Raw genomic sequence first — 19,877 nt, 5'->3', positions numbered from 1 at the left:
CAGTACCTCCAGAGAGGCTTCAGAGAACCTGGGGGCTTGTTTCTGACTCATTGCTGTAGGAAGTCTTCATGCAGCATTCTCACAGAGCAATTTGCCAGAAGGGAATGCACCTCACTTTAAGAGGCCCACTGAAAATGATGCCCAGAAAATGGGCGGGCTTCCTAATCCGGATGCGATTGAGTGGGAAGTATGCCGGTTAGATGTTAATAAGGCCCGAAAGTTAAAATACTTTTAGGCCAGCGGATGTGTTTCGCACTCGCCCAGCCAAAACTCACTCCGGGCTAAAATCGACCTCAGAGGTGTTTAGTGACCAATGTATTTTCGGACAATATTTTAAAAAAGCACAGGTTAGGAAACAATTTATCTTTAGTATAAAAGATACAGGTCACTCAGGGAAAATAACTAGATGCTGTTTGATTCCATGGAAGATGTGTATATTTGAACATATGATATTCATAAAGAAAAGCATTTTGAAGCCTTTGAGCGCTGAACATTACAGAGAAAATTAAAGTAAGGCACATGGAAGGTATTTTCTTGTTTGTTGTAAAGCACATTCCAAGAACACAGGACTTTCGTGTAGATTTCTAGCTTCTTTCTAGCTGAGTAGACTGTTTTTGTTTGATTTTTAGATTTAATGCATTCATCCACTCGTCTATCCAGGATGTACCTGAAGTAAAACAACTGGATGTCACTGGGCTGGAGGGGGGAGGGGCAATTCTAAGTATTATCTCTCTCAAAATGCACTTTTTAACAATAAAATTTGAGACCAGAGTAACTGGGAAACACCAGTAAATGAATGGATAAATGTATGTATATACTTTATAACATTCAGTTTGTTTGCGTTAACTTTCAAATGTTCACCTTGTTGTAATGGCTAAATGTGATGTAATGTCTTAACTGGAGTCTGTTTTTGCTCCCTTAGATTCAGTGAGGAGGGAATGGAAGTTATGGAACGACTAATCTACCTCTTTAGAAAGTTTCAACAGCTGAAGGTCAGCAATGAGGAGTATGTGTGCATGAAAGCCATCAACTTTCTTAATCAAGGTATAATACGTTTTCTATGATAGTTTCAATAATTTTGGTTAACTTTCATTCTTCCCATTTTTTTCCCTTTCTGAGCTTTTAATCTTCCCTAAACCCTAAACAGTGTGGGTTGATTTTAACTGTTCCTGCAGACTTCAGTGGAAACGAAAATCGGGCAGGATGTAAAACTGGTGGCCGACCCGCTGCCATCTGTTCCCCTGGGAACAGTTAAAATCAACCCCATTAAGTAATATCTTAAGATATTAGGGTTGGTTACCCAACCAAGCATTCCTGGCAAGGAGCATTGGTCAGAAAATCAGGGACTGCGAGGCAATTTCCTAACCAGCATTCCCTTCAGAAATCATTGAGACTCATTCAAATAATAATTTTTTTTTCTATTAGCATGGGACCCACAAAGCACGGATAGGATTCAGTAAATTTTCCACTGGCAGTGAGTATACATGGCAATAATATGCTTTTAAAAAATAAACAAAATAAAGCCCAGTTCTATTTCTATCCCCATTACTACCGGCCTAGGATTTTAATGCCTCTGCTTCTAGAGAAGTGGACTCGACCCAGGGGAAGAAAGTATGTATGTAATTTGACTAAGTAACACAACACTATTCATCTTGATTTATTCACAGGTTTTAGCTTGATGCTGCACATTTGTCAGGCATCTGATTGATCACAAAAAAAAGAATTGCAGCCATTTCAGAGCTCAACAACTGATCAGGAACAGAGCAATCCTTTATCCATGGACTTGTACAAATGCTTTTAATACTCCTGTTTAAAGACTTGACCACTACTAATGTCTGTATCCAGATGTCTGGTTATTGCATTATTCTTGGATCCAAGGGCCCATCTAATTCTCCTTTCTCAGATAGCAATTGTAATTTCTCAGTACCTATTCGGTGTTGATGAACAGGAGATCTAATCAGTGTTTGTGATGAAGGTGCATTTGTAGCTGTGCTGTTGGTGTTCATGTTAGAGTAGATGATGGGGATTTTGATTTGTGTATTCAGGTGTACCTGGGAAGTTTGATGAAGTTAAAATGGTATCATTCAGAATTTTCATAACCTTACAGATAAACATAATTGTATTACACATAGAAAGAGTTATGATAAACTTGTCAAAGTCTGTAGATATAATTCCATCTTAATGCCTCCACACCTTGTAGGATTTGAGGGAGAAAAAGGTTGGAGGATTTTCTCCTCAGCTGCGAATGCTCCATCACTACTAATACTTTTGTTGAATTTTACTTTTCCTTCACAACACTCTCAATATCTTTAAAACATTTGTGGTTATCCTGCAAAGTTGTTTGAGTGATGGTTCTAGTGTTTAAATGACTAATAATTGCTTCTCTTGCCTTCCTTGTCATTTGGGAGTCGTTCTGTGACTCCAAAATTTGAAAACATTTTAGCCATTACCCTTTCTAGCAAAATATTCAGCTCCTTCTCCCTAAACTCATTTAATTTATACATTTTCTGGCCAGAATTGTTGACTATTTGCATGCGCTTTATAGAAATCAGGATTATTTTATCTTCTTCATTTGTGATACTGAGTTGTGATTATTGGTTCTGTTGTATATTAAGATACTTTAATTCTCCCAGTAAAATTTAGTTTGTTGTAATTAGTTGATGCTGCAAAAGAAAATGTAGGATGATTTTATTTTTGCCGTCCATTAATGGACGGCAAAAACAAAATCAATCCTACATTTTCTTTTGCAGCATCAAGTCCACCCAAAATGATTCCGTCTGGCATCTGGAGGACAGCCCTTGCCAACAAAAATTGTCGTTCAGAAGAAATTCCTGTCCATAGTACATCCTTACTAATAGAATAACTGATGGTGAACAGTGAGATACATGAATATAATTCACTGTGTAACGTAAGTCCAAAGGATTGAGTTGGTTACTTGCATCTTGATGTGATAATTATCTTTCCACTACTTGCAAGTCAGTTATAATTGCACTGTCATAGAAATGAAAAGTACTTCTAAATTGCTGGTAATGATCATGACCTCCGGTGAACTGAAGTCCTGTGACAATTACTCATCCTAACCCAAACTCAGTGGACCACACATGAGTTATAATCTGAATAAAAGGTCATGGTTGAGACATTCTAGTCTTCAAAACAGGTGGTTTATACACAATTTATGGCACTGGTATTACAAAGTTGAGCAATAACAGTAGCAGTTTTTCTCTTCTTGCCCATGACTTCAATTTAAGGTGAATTCCCTTTATAGGTCATATGTAATATTTTTATGGCATGTTTTGCACCATCATTTGGTGCTAAAACAAAAATGTTCTTTAAAGTTACACTTTTGTGCCAACATTGGAAATTCATCCATCTCACAAGGCATTTGAAAAGGGGGTTTGTAAGTTTAGTTGCGTGGGGAGTTATTGTAAACATATAGAAAATGACTTTAAAAATAATTATCGAAAATGCTGGAAATACTCAGCATCCATAGATGCTGCCTGACTTGCTGAGTATTTCCAGCATTTTCTGTTTCTATTTTAGATTTCCAGCATCCACAGTATTTTGCTTTTGATTTAAAAAAATAATTATAATTGCCCAAAAAATAATTATAATTGGCTCAGTAGATAATGGTACCACCTGGTGTGATACTGAGCAATACATACAAGAAAGATCCAAGACTTGATTCTCTGATCTGTGCTGAGAAACTAATATTACTTAGGATTGTGGTAGGGACATTAAACTTGGCTTCATAATCCCAGGACCCAGGAGAAAAATCTGCCAGGTTCTTGCTTCTGATTCCTTTCCAGTGGGTGAGAGTGTGTGTCAGGTGAGGACAGAATCTGGCTTGACTGTGATGCCTTACAGTTAAACAGCCTGTTCAACACTCATTTTACAGGCTCATACATAATAAATGCCTGCTTTGGCAAAGTACCAGCTGGTACCTGTAAAATCATACCCCAGGAAGAGTACCGTAGGAGTGAAAAGTAGAAAATTTGAGGGGGAAAAAATAATTATAATAGTTTAAATTGAGGACATCTGAACCACAAGTGAAAAGAGGTGAAACTTTGGGCCCGATGTTAGCAGGGCTGCGGGTTCTCGGCGGGGGGGCTATGCGCCTGGTGAAATTAGTCAGCTCCACGCGCGATTGTAGCAGACAATCCACTAATTGGATCCACTTACCTGCTCCTCTGGGTTTCCCACTGCTGATCTGCGCGTCGAGCGGACTGCGCATGCGCAGTAAGATCTGTCAGCTGGAGGAGCTCTATTTAAAGGGGCAGTCCTCCACTGACAGATGCTGCAACAAACAGAAAAAAATCACAGAATGGAGCAGCCCAGGGGGAAGGCTGCTCCCAGTTTAATGATGCCTCACTCCAGGTATCAATACATGGGGTGAGGAGGAGGGGGAGGACAGAGATCTTCCCCCCGGCAGGTGGGAGGAAGCGGCCTGCCTCTGCCACCAGGAAGGCCTGGCTTGAGGTGGCAGAGGAGGTCACCAGCACCACCAACATATCGCCCACCTGCATACAGTGCAGGAGGCGCTCCAATGACCTCAGTAGGTCAGCCAAAGTGAGTACACTTACTCTGTCCCTTACACTCCATCTGCCACATCACCGCCCCCAACCCACATCTCCTTCTGCACTGCCAACACTACTCTGTCACATCACCCCTCATACCCACTCAAACCTCATCCTCATCGTACCTGCACCTACTCACCTCGCCAGTACTCATCCCGCCACTACCACTCAACCCAATCCTCATACAATCTCATGGCTCTATCTCGTACTCACCCTCTCATGCATCTCTTTCACGGCCAGCCTCACTCAACCTGCCACTACCTGTGCTGCAGCCACAGGGCATGCATCACATATGTGCAGTAGGCAGCATAAGGCAAATGTGTCGTGAGCATGAAGGGGATGCACAAGGGTGTTTGAGGGTTTGTCGTGGTTGTTACTTATATTGAATTTCTGACCAACTCACATCACATAGTATATTGGCACCACTACTGCCATGTCTTCGCAAATCTTGTCTGGTCTGTGCAATAATGCCCTTTCCTGAGGATCACTAAGCAGACCCACAACTGATTCCACCCATTGTGTCACTGCAGAGTGGGTGTAGATGTATTTGCAGGGCTCTTTTGTGCAGACGGCTGAAAGACGTTGGCGATGTCCCCGGTGGCACCCTGGAAGGATGCGGAGGAGAGGTTGTTGAGGGCAGTGATGACTTTGACAGCGACAGGTAAGAAGATGGTGCTCGGGCCAGCCGGGAGCAGCTTGGCATGGAGGAGGCTGCAGATGTCCACGACGACATGTCGAGTGACTCTGAGCCTCCGTGTGCACTGCTGCTCAGAGAGGTCCAGGAAGCTGAGCCTCGGTCTGTGGACCCTGTGGCGAGGGTAGTGCCCTCTGCGATGCATCTCTCTCTGCGGTAGCCCTCCCTCCTGCTGTGCAGGTGGATGTGTCACAGCACTCTGTTGTGGAGCTCCACGTGTCAGAGGTGGATGGCGAGGCTGTTCGCCCTCCGAGGTGGTCATGACTGCAGCTACGGCAGCCCCCATCCGGAAGATGTACATCTGAGGGGGTCCGCAAGGTAGGTACATGTGTCTGGACACCGGGGTAAGTGTGCAAGTTGGTGACTTTGATTGTCAGGAGGAGGGTGGCGGAGGCCAAACTTTGTCCCAAGTGACAGAGTGGCCTCCTGCAATGAGTGAGGGTCTCCCCCCCCCCCCCCCCCCTGTCAAATGGACCTTTGCAGCTGCCACAGGCTGATGGCTGCAACAGGTCCATTTGAACTGGGAGTGTTTCCCCCAGTGTGGGAAGCTGTCCCAGTTTGCTCTAAAATCCCACCCCTCCTCACATAATCCCTTAATCAGGTCAGTTAATGACCTGGAATACCTAAATAAATACTTTCAAGTGGCATCCCGCTGGCTTTAATTGCCTGCGGGATTCCCACCACCGGGGGCTGCGTGCGCCCGCCGGCGCGTCAGCGGGGAACCCGGAAGTGCGCGGGTTCGAGGCGGGCTCCGGTCCCGCTCCGGGATTTCACGATTTTCGGGGCCCCCCCTGCCAGGAACGCACCCGATAGCGGGTGTTAAAATGCTGCCCTTTGTTTTTAAAGTATTCAATATGCTGAAGAGGGTAGAAAATGCAATACAGCCCTTAACTGATCTTTCCTTTTGGAAGCCATCCCTCCTGATATATACAGTCAGGGCTCGACTTTTAACAGTCTGTTGTCTGAGTTTATTCTCAACATTAGAATAAAATTTAAATATTCAAACCCTGATTTCAACTCTGGGCAAGAGTGCGGTATGGGGGCGCGTGAGGCTAGAGACAAGTTGGTACATCCGTACCGGTGAGAGGCCTGGGTCATTTTAACTCAGGTGCCTCATTTCATTTTTCAATTTGGGCTCCTGCCTGATCCTAGCGCAAATGATGAGGTGGCTGGTAGGCAGGACCAGAAAATCATGCGGTAGCAGGTTGCTGCCGGGGCGCTAGGGAACAGTCCCCGGCATAAGGTGAGTTATGGGGCGAGGATCCAAGGCGATCATGGTCGCAGGAAGGGTAGCCCGGGATAGGGGAGGTCCAAGGATTCCTTGGAGGGCCCAGAGAAATATCCTACTCCTCCTGGCCCACAAGGAAACTTTCATTAAATTAAACGTTTTTACTTACCTGGGCCCCTTCTGGCCCTGGAACCATGTCACGGCAGAATCTCCAGACGTGGTCAGCACTATGTGCAACTCGCGCGGCCTGGGTTTAAAATAGCATCGGTGTCTGAATTGCGCCATTGGACCATGACATTTGAATATTCACGAGGCCCTTACCTGCCTGAGGTGAGGGCCTCATAAGCGGACCAAAATGCACCTGTTGAGGTTGGGCCAGCAACCCAGCTCCCAAGCATTCAGTATCACTCCAAACACTAATGAAAGAAGAACTTGTATTTATATTGCACCTTCCACATCCTCAGGGTGTCCCAGAGTATTTTTTTTTAAAATTCAGAAATCGTTACAGGAGACCCAGGAGGGGGACTTCCTTATGGGTCAGGAGGAGTAGGAGTGCTCCTCTGAGCCTCACAAGAAAACCTTCAGTTTCCCCTATCCTGGGCTTCCCTTTCCCTCCTGCAACTGCGATCGACTCCGGACTCTCAAACCCCACCCCCCCCCCACCACCTTATTCCAGGGACCATTCCCGCGGGTCCAACGGCGGCTTTTTGTGACCTGAAATCCTGCTTACGCTCGCTGCCCAGTTAGCAATTCCTGCTGGGATTGGGTGGGAGTCCAACTTCCCACATGTAAATGATTCCCGGAGTAAAAATCTCTCCGGGTGTCACACGGCGCCGTCATGCAAGCATGCAGCTCACCCTAGCCCCCACACACCACATTCGTGCCCCGAGTTAAATCGGGGCTGTAGACTTTAATGCTGAATTTTGCAACAGTCCCTTAGCAGAAACATCAAGGACACATAGGGCATGATTTTGACCCCGAACCGGGAAGGGGACGGAGGGGTCAAATTGCGGACGGGAAACCTGGGCATCCTTATGATTTTGACATAAGGACTTCTTTAATTTTTTGTTGTCGGTTTGCCTTCCAACTGACCAGCCTGATTGACAGGCTGGTCTCAATCGGATGGGAGAGCAGCCGGGGAGAGGACTTGTTCAGGTAAGTCTTTGATTGTATGGATGGCTGGGCACGGGGGCACGGGTGGACATGGGGCACTGATGGGTATGAGGGTGGAGTCAGTCATGGGGAGAGGGATCGGGGGTCAGTCACAGCGTGGGGGGTTGTCGGGATTAGGGGTCATAGCGGGGGTCCCCAATCGTTTGGGGGGGGGGTTGGGTCATCGCGGGTGTCCGGGGTCGTTTGGGGGGCGCGGTCAGAGATCGGGGGGTGGATTCTGCGATCGTTGTGGGGGTGGGGGGTGGAGTCCGAGATTGCTGGTGGTGGTGGGGGTGGGGGGGGGGGGCGGCGAGTCCACAATCGTTGGGGGGTCATTGCAGGTAGGCTTGTTGGGCCTGGGGGTAGCACTCCTGCTCCTCCGAGCCCACAAGCTGTTCCAGAAAGGCACTTAACTGCAGTTTGGGGCCTCCTCGCCTCCTTTCACATGGTGTGAAGGAGAATCCCAGCCCCCAGGGGTTGAAATTGCAAATTCTGCAAAAATGGAGGCTCGCAGCCTCCTTGAAAGGTTTTAGTTATCAACCCGCATCCTGGGAGTGGGTGGGTCAGAAATGGTTGCGATTTTGAATGCACCCCCGCCCCCAACTCACCTTTTTTTCAATGTTAAAAGCATGCCCATGTCAGTTTGTATATGATATCACTAGTTCTGATGTACGAGGATGCAAGTGTAGTCAGGAAATGGAATGACACGAATGAGTGATATAATAATTACAGACAAGATTCCAATTTTAGTGTTGTATCATTTTACTTTGTAAAGACTGGTTTAGTGTAGTACCCTTTATTTAGTTTATTTATTAAAGTTGAACATGCATGCTAATACCATACCTACTAGAGATACACACTTGTTTATGTAGTTTCTTGTGAGGGTATCATTAGTTTCATTTTTGGAAAGTTTAGTTGTATTAGCTTACTGGTGTGTAAATATGTAGAATATTCAAGATGTCCGTGCCTTGCTATGTGAAATGCATGGTATGGATTGTATACCATTCAATTGAGAAAAAATTCATGCAAAAATATATATCTCTTAATTAAAAGTGATGTATTTGTGCTATTATTGTCCCCCTTCCTTCGTCCAATTCATTACATTCCTTAGTTGAGAGGTTGGACGAGCAACCCAACTCTCAAGCGTTTAGTATCACTTCAACAACTAAAGAAAGAGCTTGTGTATACATATATACAGCACCTTTCACGTCCTCAGGATGTCCCAAAGTGATTTACAGCCATTAGCATTACTATTTGAAGCATTGTCGTTGTTGTTTTGTAGTCAACAAGATGTGTGTGAGGGTGGCTCAGGTTAATTCACCCCCTGAGATCGAGGATGTGAATTTGCATCACATACACCATTCCCTTAACTATGCAGCATGGTCAACCATAATTATTTCAATGTTACACCTGCAGAGGTTGGAACATTCTCATGATTTATGGGGGGATTTTAACTCCCTCTGTTAAGCGGAAACCAGACAGTACAGGAGTTAAAATCAAAGTGGCCCACTTACTGCTCTTCTACCACCCCGCGGCTATGTTAAAGCCAGGCGGCTGAGGCACTTGCCTAACCGCTAATTAGGGTCCTATTATGTAAGTAGGAACCCAAAGCAATTTGTATGGCCTACAGGGGGGAGTGTCTGCCATGGACACTTTGTTTAGTAGAAGCTGTAAGACTTCTCTTTCCATTCCTGCATATTCACCTCCAGAGTTCCCCAAGGATCTATGCTTGACCCCTTCCTCCTCTTCATCTACTTGCCTCGCCTCCGTGACATCATTTGCAGGCATGTCAGATCCCTCCATAGCCTTAGATCTGCCCTACCTTTGCAAACTTCTCCAATCTTATGTTCCCTCCTGAATCTTTCAATTCTCCAACTCTGGCTTTTGGTGCAACCCCATCATTGCTGGCAGAGCCGTTAGCTGCCTTGGCCCAATTCTTTGGAACTTCTTCCCTAAACCCCCCTCCCTTTCTTCTGGTACTTCTGGAACCAAAATAATAAAGTAACTGAAATCTTAAGAATCCTTTTAGGAAGGTTTTAAATCAATCTCTGAAGATCATATTGTGGGCATTTCTTCGTTTTCTGTAATCCTGTTTTACTGTTGCAATGTGGAAATAGACTGTTGAGGTAAGGGATCAACAGAATAGCTGCACTTATTCTATCTAAGCAGATCTTCGATATTTACAATCAAGGGAGTCATTCACCCCAATCAGGCATTTTATGTCATGTCAATTTTCTATTTTCAAAGACTGTGAAATGCAGTTTTCTGACTTTGATGAGTGTTACGTTTGCTTTTGATATTCAATTTGCGTATCAAATCGTTTGATCCCAAGAACAATCCTTTGTGACTGTTACGTATCTGCAAGCTTCAGGTGTATCCCACATTTCAAAGCCAAGAGAAAACTTTCCTCGAGAAGGCTGCTTGGGCTAGATAGTACTTACAGAAATGTATATATCCCTACATATTATTTGTATATATTGCTTAAATTGAAGTGCCTCTCATGTAGGAAGACATCTTGACCTACTTAAAATTTCATATAAAAAGATGAGATTTTATAGTTCAAAACAAGATCCGCTTCTCTCACAGAGACATTGGGCTCGATTTTAGGGTCGGGTTTCCAGCAGGGGGGCCCCGAAAATCCCGATATGCGATCACGTGACCGGATCGCGCCGCGATCCCGACCACTTCCGGGTTCCCCGATGACGTGCGGGGCTGCGTGCGTGGCCCCCACTGGTGGGAATCCCGCAGGCAATTAAAGCCAGAGGGGTTCCACTTGAGTGTACTTACCTTGCTTGTTGAGGTCAGTTAATGAGCTGAATCAGCTGTCAAAAGAGGAAGTGTGGGATTTTACCTGCATCGCAGAGTGTTTCACACACTGGGGGAAATAGTCTCTCTCCAACCAGGCGTGTTGCAGCCAGCAGCCTGTGGCAGGTGCCAAGGTACACTCCACGGGGGAGAGCCCTCACCCACGCAGGAGGCCACCGCGTCACATAGGGCAACCCCTGCCCCCCACCACCCCCCGCCAAGCCAGAGGACAGACCGACACGAAACCGCAGCCCCAGTCCGAGGAACCACCCACCTACCCTGCACAACCCCTCAGACCAACACCTGCCAGATGGGTGGTGCGTGGACACCCTCGGAGGACGAACAGCATGACCAGCCCCAGCAGTCTCGCAGTCCACGCCGTCCGCCGCAGAGACGTGGAGCCCCCCAACACGGTGTTGTTGCACGCCCACCTGCACAGCAGGAGGGAGGGCAACCGCAGAGAGAGACGCATCGCAGAGGGCACTACCCTCGCCACAGGGTCCACAGACCGAGGCGCAGCTCCCCGGACCTCTCCGAGCAGCAGTGCACACGGAGGCGCAGATTCGCTCGACATGTAGTCGTGGAGATCTGCAGGCTCTTTCATGCCGAGCTGCTCCTGGCTGGCCCCAGCACCAACTGCTTACCTGTCGCTGTCAAAGTCACCACTGCCCTCCACAACTTCTCCTCCGCATCCTTCCAGGGTGCAGCCGGCTACACCGCCGATGTCTCTCAGTCGTCTGCGCGGAAGAGCCCTGCAAATACACCTGCACCTACTCTGCAGTAACACGATGGGTGGCATCAGTGGTGGGTCCTCATAGTGATACCCAGGAGCGGGCATTATTGGACACAACAGACAGGATTCGCGGAGACATGGCAGTGGTGGTGCCAATATAATGTGTGCTGTTTGTTGCTCTGAAATTCAATATAGGTAACACCCATGGCAAACCCTCCGACACCCTTGTGCACCCCCTTCATGCTCACGAAACATTTGCCTTACGCTGCCTACTGCACATATGTGATGCATGCCCTGTGGCTGCAGCACAGGTGGTGGCAGGTTGAGTGAGGCTGGCCGTGAGGGAGATGCACGAGAGGGTGAGTATGGGATAGAGCCATGAGATTGTATGAGGATTGGGTCGCGTGTTAGTGGCAGGATGAGTACTGGCGAGGTGAGTAGGTGGAGGTAAGATGAGGATGGGGTTTGAGTGGGTATGAGGGGTGATGTGACAGAGTAGTGTTGGTGGTGCCGAAGGAGATGTGGGGTTGGGGCAGTGTTGTGGCAGATGGAGTGTAGGGGAAAGACTTCGTGTTCTCACTGTGGCTGACCTACTGAGGTCATTGCAGCGCCTCCTGCACTGTATGCAGGTGGGCGATATGTTGGTTGCGCAGGTGACCCCCTCTGCCACCTTGAGCCAGGCCTTGGTGGCAGAGGCTGGCCGCTTCCTCCCGCCCGCCGGGTGGAAGATCTCTGTCTTCGCCCTCCTCCTCACCCCATCTGATGATACCTGGGGTGAGGCATCATTAAACTGGGAGCAGCCTTCCCCCTGGGCTGCTCCATGCTGTAATTTGTTCCATTGGTTGCAGCATCTGTCAGTGGAGGACTGCCCCTTTAAATAGAGCGCCTCCAGCTGACAGATCATACTGCGCATGCGCAGCCCGCCCGACGCGCAGACCAGCAGCGCGGACCCCGGAGGAGCAGGTAATTGATTCCTATTAGTGTGTTGCCTGCTACAATCGCGCGGGCAACCCACTAATTTCACCGAGCGTGTTGACCACGCTCCCGAAACCCAACCCGCCGGAAACCCGCAGGCCTGGTAACATCGAGCCCATTATTCCTTGTCACAGTTTTCTCCAGCTAGAGGCCACCTGCTACATAAAAAAATGCTCACCTTTTCGGGATAATGAATTATCTTGTGGCCCACCAATGTGTACATGTTCTGTCGAAATAACGTCAGCAAAAATCATGATTTTAAATTGATGACAATGATCATCATTAATGAAACATGCATAATAATTATTTAATTACTGGTGGTACTCACTGAACAAACAAAAATGTTAACCTTGTTGCAATGTTTTTGTCTTGGTGCTTAAAAAGTTATGATGAATCTCAAATGATTAATATTATTAACATAGAGGTTAGTCATTCTTAGTAACAGCTTTGCAGAAGAGCATTATTAACTGTTGTCTAATAATAATGCAAAAAACAGATAATTTAATATTGCTTTTATTTATAATTGCTGTTTCTCTGTTTTTATGGGTCTGATAGGAAATACAGTAAGGTTCTTTGGCATTGATAGTAATGTTTACTCTAAATTCAGTGTCACACTGACCTTAATCAGATGTCTAATGTTGGTGCAGCCAGATTACGTGGTACACATTATTTGTATCTGTGGTGTGTTTGGCAATTTGAGAGATTATATAAGAGGTGATTACCAAATTGCTTATAGTTAACAACCTTCTCAAATTTGTTTACTTTTCACCTTATTTAATTCTATATCACCTTTTTAGTTGTGGATAGTTTCCAAAGTGACTTAGTTTAATTTGCTAACTAACATATGGTATTCAAAAATGACTAGTTCAAATCTAGGTCAGTCATATTACCTGCTCTGGAAGCTTTTAAGAATCTATTTTTTTTTAAAAAGGCAAAAAAGTAATAAACTACAAAGATACTCCGTATTTTTATAGGCCTCTACAAACTCTAATATTTAAATCCTGTCTGTGCTGAGTTAGCTGATCTCGATCAGGATAGCAGTTGGGGTGCTACAATTATCCTCAATGTCCCCACATCAGGGAGAGAAAAAATTAGCCAGGGATCCTGATCCTAATCACTACACAGTAACTCCTGCTGGAAAATACACGTACTGGCACTGAGTAAGGACCGGATTGGGTTTGAATGTGATGCTTCCGATGGTTCACTAGCCTGCCCACATTCATCATCTAGACCCACACATGAAGAATGACCACTTGGATAAGGCACTGGAGGGCTGCCAGTGTCTGAATCCATACTCAGCAGGAATCAGTGCCTTCAGAAGAGCAAGGGAGAAAAGATTGGTTTTCAAAATAAAATGCTCTGGGCCACCCAGGGTACTTCGCCTCAAGAAATAATAGTTTTTACATAAAATTCCTGAAAGCTACAACACAGATTATGAAAAAAATGGAGTCAACAGTACATACAGGTAACTAAGTAATTTGTATTCAAATGTATTCCTGTCATCTTTTTTCTTGCTAATCAAAGTGCCATTTTAAATTTTCTGTGCAGATATAGGGGGTCTGACCAATGTAGCTCAATTGGAGCAGTTGAACAAGCGTTACTGGTATGTGTGCCAGGATTACACTGAGTTCAAGTACCCGCACCAGACCAATCGTTTCCCTGAGCTTATGATGTGCCTGCCAGAGATACGCTATATTGCAGGTAATTTAAAACATAATATTTCTGACCTAAATTGTCTAGACTTGTACAAACAAAACACTTGCCTATCATCATGAATTCTGCAATGCAATTCTTCTTCTTGTAATTTTAGCAAAAAATCATTGCGTGCACAAAATGGGAATTCCCATTTTCTACTTGTGCTGACTTTTCTGAGAAAATTATTAACTGGTGCAACAGCAATAAATTTTATATATATGTTAGGGGGAAAGAGAATGGTAAAGCAGTATCTGGGCCCATTAAAGACGCATGCAGGTGAGTATAATAGATGATAAGGAAATGGCAAACTTTTTAAATGAGTACTTTGTGTCCATTTTCACAGTGGAGGAAGAGGACCAAGTACAAACGGTACAAGAAAACTTAATAGGTCAAGGGGGGAACTTAATAGGTCAAGTGGATTAAATATAAGTTTTTAAAAAATATATGGTAATGGAGAAAATAATGCGACTTGGAATAGACAAATCTCCAGGACATGATGGTTTGCACACCAGGGTATTAAAAGAAAGAGGTGAGGAAATTGCAAATGCATTAGTCAGAATTTTCCAAAGCTCTTTAGATTCAGGAATTGTGCCATTCGATTGGAAAATTGAAAATGTCACTCCATTATTTCAGAAGGAAGGGAGGGAGACACCAGGTAACTGCAGACTTGTCAGTTTAACATAAATTATGGGGAAGTTACTGGAATCTATCATCAGAGACAGAGGGAGCAATTTTAATCTAACTCACCAGGCAGGAAACTGATGGGATCGGGTGGAATGCTGGATATACACCCTGCCAAACAAATTTTAGTTACAGACATGTTATAAATTAATCTCTGCTGCTGTGACCAAAAGCTAAATAGCCAGTGGTAGCTGATAACAGTCTGCTGGTGAGTATGAATGAACTAGATTCATTCTGAATCAGTATGCAGGGTGTGAATTCCCCCATGGCCTTTGGCCATTATTCTCCTGCAAGATGACCCACACAGCCATGACCAAGCTGATGCACAGAAATTAGGGAAGGAAAATCAAAGCCACTAATTGAAATAGTCTTTGGCTCCAAGAACCACTATGAATCTGTGCAAGCCAGGTCCTAACTCTTTACAATGGGGCTACAGCCACTGAGCCAGCTGGTGTCTGATGTTTTCTTCCTTGGTGAATCACACTAGTTAGTGTCAGTAATAGTTCTATTTACTGTTGCTGCAGTAAATTTGGATGGTGTCATCCACAAAAAGATACTAGTTAATAACCACGCAGAATTAGACCCAGTTGCAATTGTTTGCCCACTACAGATTGAGACAAGTGGCATTGAGGTTTTTAATGTAATACAGACAGCCAAGGAAAAATAATTGCTCATGAGTTAGAAAATACCTAAATCCATGTTCAATCATATCTTTCTTTATTACAGGCAAACTGGTCAATATTCCTTTGGAACAGCTGCCTCTGCTTTTCAAAGCAGTCCTGCACTCATGTAAAGCCAGCGCAAGTAAAGAATGAGCCATTAGCCTGTGGCCCTCGAATTTGCCATGCCTTACTTTGGTGCCTCAGGTGGAGAAGGAATTTTGAGGGGGGGGGAAAAAGTTGACCAAGATTCAGAGAGCAGGGAAAATCCTCAGATTGAGAGTGAAACCCTGTGACTCTGACAGCAGCTATATTTTACTTTATCTATTTATTTCACGACAGAGTTGAATGTATGATCTTCAACACAGTGCACATGCTTCTGTACAATGCAGTTAATGCATTTTCCTTGCAGTTTACGGTATGTAGGGTCTTATTGTTACAGTATTGCCATTTTAGGTCTAGTTGAATTTGTTTTATTTTTTGGGGGAGGGGCTGAGCAAAATTTTGTTTTATTAAGACTACCTCAATAATGAGATGACATCAGTTATGTGTCTCTCTTTCCATTTCATATGCCTTAAGGCTGTCACTAAAGTGGTCCATTCTGGCAAGCTGCTGCCTTGTTACAACAAATTGGTACTAATTGTAATCATATCGATTGCAAAAATTATCTGCCTCTTTATTTCCAGTCTTTGCAAGAGGTTTTATTTTTAACAATTCCTATATTTGTTGTGTGAATGTCATTTTTGTACACAAACTCAGTGGGGATCCGACAGAAGGATTTAAAAGTGGATGGTGCAATAAAACGCATCCTGGTGCTGTAACTGTGCTTCTTCCAAACACAATGTTCCTACTCATGAGACTCTGTTGCAATTGACTGCTAATTGGAAAATTTAATTAATGTTCTTTATTTTATTAACATTACATTCGGTACTGATGCAGATGCTTTAAAGGAGCTGTGCCACCTTGGATATTCTTCCTGTAAACCAAAAAGTCCAGTTAAACAATACTGGAATATTGATGATGTTGTTACATTATTAGCACCACTTCTCAGAGCAGACAGAATTATCACAGACAGCAATCAACAGGAGGTTCAGCTGTATGTTTCTAAAATAAGAACCAAAGATTTTGAAAACAGAAAATGGTAAATATGTTTCCCATTCACTGTACATTGTATTTTTAAAATGTCAAACAGTAGTACATTATATGTAAATCCTTATCTATGGATAACATTTTAAGGACCTAGCATGGGAGTTTTTAAATTTTCTTCTCATATGCACCATTTTTTTTAATTTGTAAGATTTTTTTTTACCTTTTTGGAACCTTGATTTGGAATTTTAGGATGTTGAAGAACAAGGCAGCATTGCTTTCAAAGTCACATGCATCTATTTATCTTCCCCGTTAACATCACTTTTTTGTGAGGGTAGTTATCTTTAAATGACATACCACTTCCATGAGAAAGTAAAATTGTGTTTTAAATATAGAAATTGTATTATTGATTGCATGGACTGCACGCTTATGGTTTTAGGATTCAATAAAACCAAGTGTGGCATATTTAGATCCAGATGAGATGGCACTGTCTTCAAGAAAAAGTGTGTGGCAAACCTTTTCGCTTGTAAACAAATGATGCTGTGATGTAAATTGTATTGTATTGCATCACTTGCTTTATCATTGTGCTGAAATGATGGATGCTGACTCATCTCATTTCCCAAAACAAAAAAAGTTTGCTGAACATTCTGTCCTGAAGACAATGCCCCTTTTAACTTGGATAACTTAAAAAGTAACTTCTGCCAAATACTTTTAGACTTAAAAAAGTGGTTTGGACTTGTCCAGTGATTCTTGCACCATTATGAAATCAAGGACTACATATTGTCTCTTTTCTGCAAATAAGCCAAGTGTAACTATTTGTATAAGCTGAAGACTATGAATATAGTATACATTAGCGAATGAGCTGAAACGCAATGGCTTGGCTCAATCTTATTCCACTAACCTAGGTCTTTAAAGCAATACAGAAATAGACATTTAAGTTCACCATTTCTGCACACGCTCGTTCTCTTATTCACTATCTTTCACCAATTAAGTAGCTCACTCTCCCTACTGAAAACTTTGCATCCTTCTCTGTAGATCCCAACACTACTGCATGCCACACCTATAATCTAATGCTAATCCCTTGGAGGCAAGTCACCTAATTTGGATAGTGCGTAGGCAACAACTCTGCGCTGTTCCAGACCTTTTTTTGCAGTAACTCCCAATATCTCCCTGTATCTGGATTGCAGGATTCTCTGTGATATTATGTCATTGTTTAGTGTAATCTCGCAAAGTAACCAAGAACTTTCTGAAATTTTGCTGCCTATTCAACAAAATAGTGATATTTTATGAGATAAGAGCCAGATCTGTGCTTTCATAGGCAAAACTTGTTTGTGAACCGGTGTGAATTAATCAAACTAAACATAGAATTGCTTAGTGCTTTTAATATACATTTACTTACAGTAGATGGGGATTTTAAGTGTTAGATTCAGTTGTGGATTTCATTAGTGTTTGCAGTTAACTTTTTAAAATGGCTAGAGAGCTTGCTTACTAAAATCTACAGCCCCTCTCACCCCCACCCCACAACATACATACACACATACAATAAACACACTCCTTCTGTGAAATAAATTTTGTATGACACATCTTACCTCAGATGTTCACGGGGAAGATTTATAGGTGCCTTTTTCACCTCTAATTTTTTTTTCCACGAGCTAAATCATAAACAAACAAGAAAACCTTTTTATGTGAGGTATTCTTTCAGCTCCCTGTCCTTCTTTGTGATCTAATTAATTCAATCATTCCTGCAGTCAGACTCCAGATATGCGCAGTTTAAGGCAAGAGATTCTTGCATTTGATTCATTTATGATGTTTTGCTTCAAATTTCTGGACTAGTTTCTGGTGGAGAATATTTAAGATTGTGTACTATTGACTTGTTTTGCAAAAGCTTCCTACCTGTGTAATCAGTCTGTAAAAAAAATTGCTCAAAACTTGTTCATAAATTGATATGGAAATGACTAAATCAAAAAAACTAACAAAATGGCTATAATATTTTTAGCTTAATCTGCCGAAAATTGACATACCTGAACTCTTATATGCAGGTGTCTTCATCTTATTCGCCACCAAGTCTTTTATGACTTGTTTTAAAACAGGGTAAAGTGAATGTGTTGTGTTGCATACGAAAATTACTCAGGTATTATGATGAAAGTAGATGAACTAGTTTTAGAAGTAGAAATTTTAAACCACTAAGTATCTTTCTCTTTTTAAATTGCAATTGAGGGGAATAATTTGAAGGCTGGATTTTTTTTCAGGGAATTGAAAGTTTAAATTACATTATTATATATTAAAAAATGGATAATCCAAAACAAGTTTGTGTATTCACACTAAAAGAAAATTGCAAGGAGAACCTTGATATAACATTTCCAATTTCCCAACAATGTGGGCAACATTTGCCAAGTAAAAACTCAGGGGATTGTTTGCTGGTACTTTTCACTCAGCAGAGCAATGGCCTTTGTACTCAAAAGTGGAATGGCACATCAGTTTTGTTAGATCTTGCGATTCCCAGCTATAAATGAAATATTTGTATGTTCAGTAGTGCAGCAGAGCAACCGCAGATTATGGAGCTTTCCTCTGTACTGATGCACAACCTTTTATCATAACCTATAGTCCCATTTAAGTGTACTGCCAAGTTAGCAGTCTACTATTTTAATATAGATCAAGATCATGGGTCCAAACCAGAAAGACTGATGATCTATTCCATCAACAATAAATTTGGTACAGTTAGCTAATTTTCAAATGGGCTGTTAGGTAGAGACCTCCCACAATTGTAAACACAGGCATCACAGTTAGTTGGCAGTTCCATATATTCATCAATTCCTTCAAACATGACTATTAGTCCAGACCTTCAAAGCAGAAGCCCTCTTTAAACTTGAATTTCATTTCTACCTTTGTTTTAATTATCTTTTATAACTTTTTTGTGAATGTGGGTGAAAGTAAACCACAAATTAATTATTTACTTTTTGTTTTTTAATTGAGTTAAATTTTCAAGTTAGATGTTTGTGAAAATGTATCTCTTTCTCAGGATGATAAGCGGCAATCAGTCCTGCTATGTAGCCGAGAGCAGGAAGGGGGGAAAGTTGGTGTATAGTGAAACTATAGAAACAAGTAGTGTTTATAGAAAATGTTTAATCATAAGTGACAACTACGTAATACAGCAACATAAAGTCTGGGTTTTTCCAAGGGTCATCACTGCCTTGCATGCAATGCAGTTTGTAGCTCAGGGATCTATATTTAAATATGTGACCCACTGGAAAAACCAACTTTGTGCTGAAAGCTTCTTCCATGGACAAATTTAGGGCCAAGAAGTCAAATGCAAGTTATTTTTTAAAATAGCAGTAAATCTCATTTGGGTTGACTCCGAATGTTACTGCTTACCATTCTCGATAATACGGGTCTTGTATAAATAATATTCCAACCTTGGCTGCTAATGGTAGATGCACATACATTCATATAATTATTCAGACTCGTGCCTCATATTAAATAGTCATTTACTTTACTACACCAGAGAATGTTTTGCATTATTGCCACCAATATTCACCGAAAGTTTGCCACTTCCACATTGCTATTAATTTTTGCCAAAATATTTTTTTCAGCGTCC

General features: G+C 42.9%; 1 protein-coding gene across 1 annotated transcript in view; it reads left to right on the top strand.

The window, feature by feature from the left end:
- Positions 1-15,352, top strand: part of LOC137300556 (nuclear receptor subfamily 6 group A member 1) — a 341,818-nt gene extending 326,466 nt beyond the window's left edge. The window contains exons 8-10 of the mRNA XM_067969704.1: positions 923-1,044; positions 13,710-13,862; positions 15,264-15,352. Of these exons, the coding sequence (XP_067825805.1) occupies positions 923-1,044; positions 13,710-13,862; positions 15,264-15,352 (364 nt within the window). The remainder of the gene's footprint in view (positions 1-922; positions 1,045-13,709; positions 13,863-15,263) is intronic.
- The last annotated feature ends 4,525 nt before the right edge of the window (positions 15,353-19,877 follow it).

The sequence above is a fragment of the Heptranchias perlo genome, chromosome 31, assembly GCF_035084215.1.
Source record: "Heptranchias perlo isolate sHepPer1 chromosome 31, sHepPer1.hap1, whole genome shotgun sequence".
NCBI lineage: Eukaryota > Metazoa > Chordata > Chondrichthyes > Hexanchiformes > Hexanchidae > Heptranchias > Heptranchias perlo.
Note: the sequence above shows the minus strand (reverse complement) of the source record. Positions and strands in the feature narration are given on the sequence as shown.